We start from the raw sequence: 12,187 nt of genomic DNA on the forward strand, positions 1-12,187 counted from the left end.
TGGCCTAAAGGATAAGACGTCCGGTGCATTCGTGTTGAGCGATGCACCGGTGTTCGAATCCCGCTGGCGGGTACACCAATTTTTCTAATGAGATACGTACTTAGCAAATGCTCACGATTGACTTCCACGGTGAAGGAATAGCATCGTGTAATAAAAATCAAACTCGCAAAATTATAATTTGCGTAATCACTGGTGGTAGGACCTCTTGTCAGTCCGCACGGGTAGGTACCACCACCCCGCCTATTTCTGCCGTGAAGCAGTAATACGTTTCGGTTTGAAGGGTGGGGTAGCCGTTGTAACTATACTGAGACCTAAGAACTTATATCTCAAGGTGGGTGGCAGATTTACGTTGTAGATGTCTAGGGGCTCCAGAAACCACTTAACACCAGGTGGGCTGTGAGCTCGTCCACACATCTAAGCAATAAGAAAAACGAATAGTATGAAAGTATTTATCTGGATAACTTTTGACATTGTGAAAACAAAGACCATAAGCTTCATCTAGAGCATTATTATTATTACAATTTTTTTTTATTGCTTAGGTGGGTAAACGAACTCACAGCCCACCTGGTGTTAAGTGGTTACTGGAGCCCATAGACATCTACAATGTAAATGCGCCAGCCACCTTGAGATATAACTTCTAAGGTCTCAGTATAGTTACAACGGCTACCTCACCCTTCAAACCGAAACGCATTGCTGCTTCACGGCAGAAATAGGCGGGGTGGTGGTACCTACCCGTGCGGACTGACAAGAGGTCCTACCACCAAATTAAACAAGTCTCCGGATACGCGCTGAAGTTGAAAGTGGCATCCATAATATTGACTTGCTCACCCCATATCTATCTTGTAAACACAAAGAATGTAGCTAAAATAAGGTATTCGATGCGTTAAGACACGTAATCGGTAAGCTCTGCACGTATCTTATAGGTGCTTTGTCGGGATTTGCTGTAACGATTCAATTGCTCGCAAGATGGCGCTTATAAATCACTCCGTACTCGGGTTTCCCGTACTTCTTGTTCTACCGAATCGTTCTTTGAATTTGTTTTATGGTGTATATTTATATACCTTAAGTAATTCAATGCGCGACGTTCCCTATTGGAATGTTTTCCAAATAAATAACAAACGTATCAATGAATGTCCTATTTGCAGGTTAATAAATTTGAGTGCGTTTCCAGAGATCTTTTTTGCCACGTACCATCCGGCTATGGAATGAGCTCCCCTCCACGGTGTTTCCCGAGCGCTATGACATGTCCTTCTTCAAACGAGGCTTGTGGAGAGTATTAAGCGGTAGGCAGCGGCTTGGCTCTGCCCTTGGCATTGCTGAAGTCCATGGGCGACGGTAACCACTCACCATCAGGTGGGCCGTACGCTCGCCTGCCTACAAAGGCAATAAAAAAAAAAAGAGTTTTGACTGAAGACTACAAATATCCAAAATATATTTTCGAATAATATTGTGTATAATGTGCATTTTATTTATTTATTTATTTATTTATTGATTTAAGGATTACCGACAGGGTATACAGTAAGACATAAAATAACATCGACATGTATAGAGCAATTGATAACTGCAACTCTAATTATAGGTATAGTGTGCGCGGAAGTCCTAGTCACCGCCTGAGGTATGTGAGCGGCAGGGAGAGAGAGGTAGACAAACGTCAAGCTAACTCAGTCAACTCGACTATAATTAATTGAAATTATAAGTTTGTAAACTATTATGATTCTATTGACGAAGACTATTATACTTCTATAATCACAGATTTCTCGAAGACTACACTTTAGACAAATATTAATAAAGACAAACAATATTTGATCTGTTCTCAATTTGACCACAGACTATAAGCAATGAGAAAAGTTTGGCAATATACAACTAATACGCATGCGTGCGTGTGTCAAATACATGATAGCGTGTGTAATGTTTTTTTTTATTGATTTAATGTATTTTTATGTATAATTTAAAAAAATATTAACATTCTGGACTCCTTCTCTATATTCTCTATAAGTGTAAGAAATTTCATACTCCTCCGTCCGCGTAATTTTCGTAAAAGGGGGTAGGTACAAAGTTTTTGCCTCACATATTAATATAAATATAAGCATAGATATAGCATTGTCACTTCACTAGACACCTGATACTAAATAAAAACTACTTTTAATTACATAATGATTCAACGCAAGAATCATTAAGGTTGAAATGAAATATATTAGTTTAATAGATTGTTGTCGACTTTGAAAGCTTACGATGTATGCGCAGTGTCTGTACGCGCCCTAATTTAGACAGCGCACGTGGTAAGCTAGGGATGTTACTTCCATAAGTAAAAATTGAATAGAAAAAGCATCAGCTCATTAAATTAATGGAATAGAGTGTACATTGATGACGATTAAAATCTAAAACAAAATGTTGTATGCTCTTCACCCGATATTTTTGTTTATTAACTAAAGAGTGGATGCCTATTAAGCGATCTGTGTCATTAATATTCAAATTAAAGTTAATGTAGGAAAATTGACTATTATTACAATAAACTATAATGGCATTTTAATAAAAAAATTAAGCTTCAACTTCATCAATAAGCTAAGAAGACAGAAACAAGAAAAAAGAAAAACAGCTTTTCTTGATTAATAAAACAGTGCATTTCAACAATTCACATGCTATTAATATTTTATATATTTTATTTTAATATTAATTATATATATAGAAAAATAAATGTATATATATATATACTTTTTAAATATTTCATTAAAATATTGTACGTTACGCGTTGCTAACGCTCGCGCTGGCCTACATACACTACGCGCGTGCGTTCGAGTGCCACGCATTCACTCTCACTCTGTCTCTTTCTAGTATGGTAGCGTTAAACGTTTAACGCAACCTTGTCGAAAGTCGCATTAGAAGTTTCACTTCAAAAAAAAAGTCGTAAAACAAACTATTCTGAAGACAAACTCAATCCGGAGCCAGCCCTTATGACTTATGGAACTAACCATTTCGTATTGAAACAATCAATGCAATAAAGTCGAGTGCGCCGGCGGCCGGTAATCCGATTCCAAGCTACCGGCGCGGACTGTATCCGATTTTGCGATTACATTTCAATCTAGATTCTATTCCACATCTAGACCGGCCTTAACGTAATAGTTATTACTGGATCGTCATTATTTGATTGGCTTTTGTTAATTTGATTGGATGCGCGTGCTTTGGATACGTGATGCGGTTTATCCTTTTGATTCAAGCGAGAATTTGCTATTTGTAACGTCGGTATAAAGTTATTAATACTACAAGAATGATCTTGAATATATCAAATAAGAGCCGGTAATTAAGTCTGAGCGCCAGTGTGCTCAAAGTCATTACTGTTACTATGTTTTTTTTTATTGCTTAGATGGGTGGATGAGCTCACAGCCCACCTGGTGTTAAGTGGTTACTGGAGCCCATAGACATCTACGACGTAAATGCGCCACCCACCTTGAGATATAAGTTCTAGGGTCTCAGTATAGTTACGACGGCTGCCGCACCCTACAGACCGAAACGCATTACTGCTTGACGGCAGAAATAGGCAGGGTGGTGGTACCTACCCGTGCGGACTCACAGGAGGTCCTACCACCAGTATGTCAAAGTTATGTGTATGATAATTACTACGTTATATTGTAATATGTATATTGTATTGGTTTAATTATGTCTACTACTCGCTTATACCATAGAAAATACTGTATGTTCGTTACGATAATTTGTTTTGTTTTTTTTTTAAATAAAAAGTCTTATATTTTTGTACTCTACTTATACAAATTTACTCTCCTATAAAAATATCTATTTAAAAACGAAAAAAAAAATACACTTAATCGGAAGCGGTTATTATTATTTTTTGTCTTGGGCCAATGAAATTAAATAATTTTAGCGTGAGATCGGTCTTTAATACGTATGCAAATTTTCAAGTTGATCAGTACTCTAGAAGTTTTTGCAAATTACGTTAAAAAATTAAATAGACATTTAGAGGTAATATTAATAAAACTGTAATTAATAAGTCCCATTATACTAAGTATTGTTTGAGATTCATTCGAACATGCAAATTTAAAAGGAATTTTTAATTCTCTCACACGTGTCACTATACTTTCATTGTATATGTAAACGAGCGAACTAACTTCACCCAATTAATTGCCAAAACAGCAACAAAACTTATACGGGCTTAAAATTAAATCACATGATATTGAATGAATGAATGTTGGTGTTGACAGCCCTAGCGCTTCCTTTGAAGGGATTAAGGGCAAGTCCTCGAGGCGCGTTAATTACTAGCGTTCACGTCAATCGTTAAAGGCTCGAACGCCTCTTTTATTTACAGGCCATAATGCCTTTTCAATTGTGGTAAATAACGATATACCTAAGTGTAATTTATCATTACTCGATTAAAATTACTCGGCAATACCTCTAGAGTTCGCAGAACTAGGAGCGCGATAATTAGGATAATTAGGATAGTAATGAAATATATCTATGATAACAGATATATTGGATATACTTAAGTATTATCGGATAAGCACGTTCGTATATTATCGATTTAGCGATATTATCGATATTTGTATGTAAACAAATTTGTATTTATATTTTAATTGTTTAGTGAAATTTCAAATTAAACGCGTAATCTTATTCAAAGGTTAAAGTAAAAATGGCGCGAAAAACGAGAAAAAAAATCTCTCCTGCAAACGTTCCTGTGACGTAATCCCCAATTAATTGGACCGCTTCGATACGTTCGCTACTAAATTAAACATTTTCCCTTATTTAAAAACGAAATGAAGTCCATTTGAATTCGTTCCGCCGGTAATTACACAGTTTACAACGTGACAAAGCGATCGTTGGCGGCCATTTTGATAAAATGGCGATTCCAAAATATCCCAAGGGGTTTTGTTGGACAGAGGCTGAAACTTAAATTGACTCACGTTTGAAACTGAACAAATTAATCAATGCATTAATTACAAGAGTTTTGTTGAACTGCCTATCGAATTAATTTCTACGGTGCGTTTTATTATAACGGATATGAGTTATCATTAGTTGGTTTAATGATTTTAAGCGAATAATAACATACGGTAGCTACTATACGTACGTATTTATTTTATAGGTTATTATTATGATTTTTTAATTAAGTTTGTATATCATTGACGATTAAGTTTGTGTCTTAATAAGAAATGCTTGAATATATACATCTTAGCGACAACAAAAAATTGTTCTTTAAGTTTTGGCATCGTGGTTTAAGCTCACTGAGAAATATTTCGACACAAACTCAATCGTGAGATATTAATGTAATTAAAATTGAAAATAAAAAAATACATGTTTTTTTATTATTTTTTTATTGCCCTTGTAGGCAGACGAGCATACGGCCCACCTGATGGTGAGTGGTTACCGTCGCCCATGGACTTCAGCAATGCCAGGGGCAGAGCCAAGCCGCTGCCTACCGCAAATATGTCCGTAAGTAGCCACAGTATGTTGTTAGTCGCTCAATGCAAGTCGTTTAAATACGATTTAAGTTTACCAAAATACAGCACAAAGATTGAAGAGAATTAGATTTTCAAACGCGACAATTACTAGTCTGTGAAGTCTGTGCTTAGAAAAAAAAAGTAATATCCTTTTTACAACTTTTTAAATTGGATCAGCGCCGAGGCTCCGTTTGCTTCGAATGCTGAAAGAGTATTCCGAGTCGAGTTGATAAAAACGTTTCGTTCAATGGAAATATATTAAATTGCATTTTACAGTCGCGAACGGACGATATTTCTGGTAGGGTTGTGTGCTGCGAGATTCACCAACCTTTTTTTTATTTTATTTTTTGTGAAGGAAAGATTACTGGTGTGACGCGGTGGCCTTTCCATTTTTACCAAGATAGGTCATTGTTATTGCGCTGCCTTGTCCGCTCACGGCTTCTCGGGTCTTAAATTGTTTCCGAATTCAACAGACCACAATTAATGTCGCCTTGGACCTTGTGACATTAGAATCGAGACCTTAAATATACTATCTAAACCGCCACAAATAACGTAGGAAGGAATATCAATCCATGAAATTGAAATCATAGCAAAGTAGTCATTAGTAGTTTAGTAAGTACTTTATGGAAACGACTACCTTTAAACTTTTTTTTTATTGCTTAGATGGGTGGACGAGCTCACAGCCCACCTGGTGTTAAGTGGTTACTGGAGCCCATTGACATCTAGAACGTAAATGCGCCACTCACCTTGAGATATAAGTTCTAAGGTCTCAAGTATAGTTACAACGGCTGCCCCACCCTTCAAACCGAAACGTATTACTGCTTCACAGCAGAAATAGGCATGGTGGTGGTACCCACCCGCGCGGACTCACAAGAGGTCCTACCACCAGTAATTACGCAAATTATAAATTTGCGTGTTTGATTTTTATTACACGATATAATTCCTTCACCGTGGAAGTCAATCGTGAACATCGAATGTCGAATACGTATTTCATTAGAAAAATTGGTACCCGCCTGCGGGATTCGAACACCGGTGCATCGCTTCAACACGAATGCACCGGACGTCTTATCCTTTAGGCCAAGACGACTTCATATGGCGGATATATAGATTGTAAGGCTTTCAATTCATGTGTGTTGGAAGATTGCTATGGCGATATCTGGTCGCGAAGTCATGACCTCCAGCTTGGAGGGGGCGAAGAATCTTTATTCCAATTTAACCATCTCATGTGTTAAAATAGGCACTAACAACCGCATTGCAAAATAACCGCCTAATACCACATGGACATTCTCTATTACTTGCGCACCTGCTGAACTAGCTGATACTTACCACGTTCCTCTGCTGGTCATCTTCAGTGGTTTCGATGTCGACGCTTTCGTCACTGTCTCGGTCGCTCTTCGGGGACTCCGGAGAACGCAGCGGAGTCCGGACCGGCGATCGGCTGCGGCTCGGCGATGTGTGCACCGGCGACCTGGTAACAACACTGTATGTAGATTCCATCGATGTATGTGCCTGAGAAAGCTATAGTGAATGACACTATGCTGAGACCACCAAACAGTTAACATTACCTTTTTATTTGACCTTTGCATTTTTCGCTTACGGTTGTCGTAAAGAATCCTCTTTTCATAACATTAGCGGTAGGCAGAGGTTTGGCTCTGCCCCTGGCATTGTTGAAGTCCATGGGCGACGGTAACCACTCACCATCAGGTGGGTCGTATGCTCGTCTGCCTAAAAGGGCCATAAAAAAATAAAAAAAACATGTCACAATTCGATCCAATATCCCTTCATTTCTGTATCGATTCAACAAGGCAACACAAGTTTCAACACGAGTTTCTTTCTGCAGATCACTCAAATCATGAGGCACCCATTTTTCATATTTTTTTATTTTATAGATTTGACGCAAATGAGTCAATATCGTTGATAAGGTAACGTTAAACCATGCCGCTAATTCTTGGGTAGTTTGGCTCGGATCGGCTTCCACTTCTCTTTCAATTTATTGTTATTCACATGTCTGGGCGGTCTTCCAGGTGGTTCTTTCTTCAAATCGAAATGTCCATCACGACAGCGTTTAAACCAAAATCGCACAGTGCCTTCATTGGCAGTCTCCTCTCCAAGCGCAACATTGATATTGCGAGCTGTTTCTGCAGAGCTAGCTAGCTAGAGCTAGCTCCGCGTCGGAACTCGTATTCAAAAATCACTCGAAATTTCAAAGTATCCATCTTTCTTGTCTAAGCTGAATAAAAAAAAAAGAACTGAAAATTAATAATCGAATGTTGCACATTTTTTTAAAGAAGAACCTCATTGGTACCATTTAGAAAAAGTTTCACTCAAAAATCTCAAACCATGAAGGTTCTACGAGTATGTCGATTCGAAGTACCTATTACAATAAAATGGCAGTGACATTGTGATCTTCATCCAACGATGCAATCAGAATAATACTCACCTATTTGGAGACCTAACGGGTGATCTAGCGGGGGACAGCTGTGGTGATTCAAGTCGACGCACTGGTCGAAACGCCCGTGGCTCCTCCATGGGACCAACGCTGCTTAAAGCCGTCAGAGCTCCTGATAGAACAAAAAACTGGTCAATTAACGGTGATACAAAGCATTTTGGAGTAGAGTATTCCACTAAATTTATCAAATCCGTTTAAAATTCCAACAAGATCAGATTTAGGACTATGAATAGTTGTACGTACGGTAACAGAATTAGGAGCTGATATGGTTAATCCTACTAAAACTAAGGACTTAGATGCACTATGACCAAACAGTATATTTGTAGGAAAATAAGACAGAAACACTCAATAAGCATGAGCGTGTTACCTGGCGACCACAGTGTGGGTTTCAGCCAAGGTATGGCGTAAGGGAGGGGCAGTCTGGCTCCCCAGACGTAGTCAGCTAGTCTAGGCACTGGAGCATGAGCGCTTGGTGGACTGACTGTCGGCCTTTTGGCTTCGTTGCTGCTATCAGATTCCGGCCTGCGAACGAACACTCTCCTGAGGCACGATTTAAGGCTGAACAGATTAAAGTGATTATTTACGTACTTTTCTTAATAAATTGCGCACTGCCGGCTCTGGTACACAGGTTTTATTGCACACACTACCGCTCGTTAAATATTTATTACATTCGAGCAGAAGACGTATGTAGCACACTGTGTGGACCTCCTGAATTACGTTAAAAAGGGTCCTCATTTTCCAGTCAAATGTTAGATAAGATATAAGAGTTCAACACCCTGTTCTTCTATGTTTATGAAGCGGTTTTTTCTTTGTTTTTTAATGTAATATATTTACATGCTTCAGTGTTACTAATAAATATTTTTTGGAAATAACTAGTTGATAAATTTAATGATTCTAAATCGTGATGAGCGTGGATTTTCGGCCTTTTTTTTATGTTTGAGTTATTATTGGTGGCCCGGAGGCCTCTCCAGCTTCACCAGGGCAGGTGGACGAGCAAAGGCTCAGCTAGGAGGGGTGGAATTTGCTAAGCTGCCCGAGCACCTCCAAAGGAGACCTAACAACTCAAGGGCAACTGCTTGGCGAATGAATCTACTACGGGATCGGAATCGTGACCCGTTTAGAAGATCCGGGAAGATCCGAGATTTTCGACCATTGCGCGAACATTAGTTATAACAATTTATTTAATACAATGGAGCAAATGGCGTGTATCTCAAAATTTACAAATCACAACTTAAAGCGGATTAAGCAATGGGGTGCATCTAGTATATTAATAATTACATATTAGTGCTTTCATTAGAGAGAATAATTCCAAATTGAGAGTACTGCGAGGTGAAGAAATTGATCTCCCTACAAATATTGGAGGGAGAAAATAAACTCTTTCTTCGAAGAACACATTATCTGTACCAAGAGAGAACTCCTCTTAAAGGCAAGTCTCTTCTGAATAAGTGGAACTTATTAGATGTTACTTTTGCTTCTTCTTAGTCTTATCCCACATTATACGGTGTAGCATGTCCTCTTTTCACGCTTCATAAGGATTTGGCATGAATTTTATGACCAGCCGCCAGTCCGGCCTTAACAAAGCTGCCGACGCAAAGCCCTCTTGTATTTCTTTTTAATCACATTTCACAATTTTGTATGCTTTTGTACAAAAAATGTTTTTGCATCGTTACATCTCAAACTCAAACAATTACATCGTCTCAAACTTTATCGTCTGTGTGTTGCATGTCGCGTGACGGTCGGCCGCGGTGTAGGGATAAAGTGAAAGGCGCTCGTCAGATCAGCTAAGGCCAATATGGCGGCGCCTATAGTTCGCAACAGCTGACCGTGTAAGACTATTACTCATTTGTGCCAGTGCTCCACGCTATTTTGTTTGTTTTTATGAATGCTGAATGTCTATAATGTGAAAAAAGTTTCTCTTTTACCGTGGTTTCATAAAACTACACAATACTTTTTATTTTTAAGCTTAGACTTACCTAGCTGCAGACAGCATTCTCTTCCTGGTGCCCCCATTAAACATAGCTTTGACATCTTCCCAAGCGTGTACCACTTCGTCTGGTGGGCTTCCGCTGAGCTTCATATGCCGCCTCCACGAATTAAAGTTCGCGGCGTCGGGTTGCACGTACTTATCTCCGGGACCGACCCGATGCGAGTGGAAAATAAACTTGTTCGGTGAAAAGAAGAGACCGCAGTATGCGCATTTGATGCATTTAGCGCGTGACGAGTTGTACCTGGTGAATTTTATAAAATAAATTAGTACCTATTGTGAGTCTTTTTTTTTCTAAGATGAGTGAATAGGCTTAATTGGAGTTAAGTTGTTTTTTGTTATTGCCCTAGTAGGCAGACGAGCATACGGCCCACCTGGACTTCAGCAATGCCAGGGGCAGAGCCAAGCAGCCCGCTGTCTACCATTAAGTACCTTCCACAAGCCTCATTTCTAGAAGGACATGTCATAGCACTCGGGAAACCCCGTGAAGTGGAGCTCATTCCAAAGCCGGACAGTATTGGAATGAGCGCTGCGGATGAACGCAATGGCTCCAGGTAGCAACGGAGGGGGTAATTAATCAATAGACGATTGTTTCAGTAGTTGAGTATCACATATAAATTCGTGGTTTAACGATCGGTTGGAGATCACAACGTGAAAGGCCCTTTGAAGAAACAAAGTCGAAATCTCAATATACTTCATAACCTTCAACGTCAGAATTGTCTTTCTCTATCTTTTTAATGATAGCATTTAGTAAACAAAACATTTGGCGTCTAGTCTTATCTTTTACATGTCATTCCAACATGAATAAAGCAGGGGAAGATCCACATACCTTGCCGGCAAAAATGCACCGCGGCAGCCCCAAGCGCACTCGTGGTGGACAGCGAAAGCGAAGTCATCAGGGAGTCGCGGGGGAGCGTTGTCTCCTAAAAACGACTTGCACAGTCTCTCTGCTTCCCGGCGGGTTATCATTCCTGTACACACACTTGAATTTAAAGTGTTTAGGTCATAAAATCATTAACATTATATTAATACGTGAAGCAAAAACTTTGTATCCCTTTTTACGAAAACTGCGCGAACGGAGTAGTATGAAATTTCCCACACTTATAGAGAACATAGAGAAGGAGCGCAGAGTGCTAATTTTTTTTTAATGCATAAAAAATACATTAAATCAATAAAAAAACATTACACACACTATCATGTATTTGACACAACACATACATTTAAATATACTCTTTGTATATAGTGAATTGTCAAACTTTTGTTATTGTTTAAAGTCTGTGGTCATATTGAGAATAGATTAATATTGTTTGTTTTTAATATTATTTTAAGTGTAGTTTTGATGAAATCTGTGATATATATCTGTGAGTATAATAGTGTTTGACAATATAATCATAATAAGTTTAAACATAAAATTTCAATTAGGTAATTATAGTCGATTTTCGATTACTGTGCGACCACTACCGACTAAGTACGTATCTTTTTGATTAGGATTTCTAATATCGCGCTTAAAAAAGATGCCTTCAGTACTCAATTATTAAATACACAAAAAGTATTAAAATCTATTGAAACATTAACATACCACAACGCCGAGATGAGACCGGCATCGCTCCAGCTCTTCGTAATATCTCTAGTTGCACTGGAGTGCATTGGACACAGGTGATACCCAGTGCGACTCGCCGATTGTGGATCTCGTTGTACGAAAATTGTTTGAGCAGGGTATTCGAGATCTGGGCTAGGCAAAGCCGTTCTATGCCTTCGATCACTAAGGAGACTATGGGCACGCCGTAAAGCAGGACCGTACTGACCTAATCATAAACATACTGAATTCAAGAAGGGCTTTAGGAGTATTTTACTAAATCTTTCCGTCTCTCTCTAAATTGAGCGTTAGAAGAGGATGAACGTTCGACCAAGCTTCTGTCAGTTTTCATATTCTAGTACTTTTTGTATCTCATTGACCATCCACTGGGGCTCATAGATCTTAAAATGTCAACGACATCCTTGGGACGTGCATTTCAAATCTCAATTGTTTTGCGTATCAGCTGTCCTGCTTTTCAAACAGCAACCCGCAACTGCTTCGCGGCAGAAATAGACCGGATGGTGATATTCCCGTGCAAGCTCACAATACTCCTTCCACCAGTACCCACTGTTTAATGAATGATACGTATAATTTCTAGAACCAGTTCTATAACAGTTCGAAGGGTGGGGCAGCCGTTTAAAAACTGAGACTTAAAACTCATGTCACAAGTGGCGGCATTTAGTTTGTTGATTACTGTGGAATTCGTTGACCACTTAACTCCAGGTAGGCCGTGAGCT

General features: G+C 39.0%; 1 protein-coding gene across 3 annotated transcripts in view; it reads right to left on the reverse strand.

The window, feature by feature from the left end:
* Positions 1–12,187, reverse strand: part of LOC101746140 (SKI family transcriptional corepressor 2) — a 47,969-nt gene that overhangs the window by 13,293 nt on the left and 22,489 nt on the right. For 2 of the 3 annotated variants that reach the window (XM_062674623.1, XM_021347634.3), the window contains exons 3-8: positions 11,454–11,679; positions 10,704–10,845; positions 9,864–10,118; positions 8,258–8,430; positions 7,882–8,002; positions 6,768–6,909 (exon numbers count right to left, since the gene is read on the reverse strand). In XM_062674623.1, coding sequence (XP_062530607.1) covers positions 6,768–6,909; positions 7,882–8,002; positions 8,258–8,430; positions 9,864–10,118; positions 10,704–10,845; positions 11,454–11,679 — 1,059 coding nt within the window. The remainder of the gene's footprint in view (positions 1–6,767; positions 6,910–7,881; positions 8,003–8,257; positions 8,431–9,863; positions 10,119–10,703; positions 10,846–11,453; positions 11,680–12,187) is intronic. The other variant, XM_021347635.3, reaches the window with a different exon arrangement.

The sequence above is a fragment of the Bombyx mori genome, chromosome 21 (genome assembly GCF_030269925.1).
Source record: "Bombyx mori chromosome 21, ASM3026992v2".
In the NCBI taxonomy this organism is placed as follows: domain Eukaryota; kingdom Metazoa; phylum Arthropoda; class Insecta; order Lepidoptera; family Bombycidae; genus Bombyx; species Bombyx mori.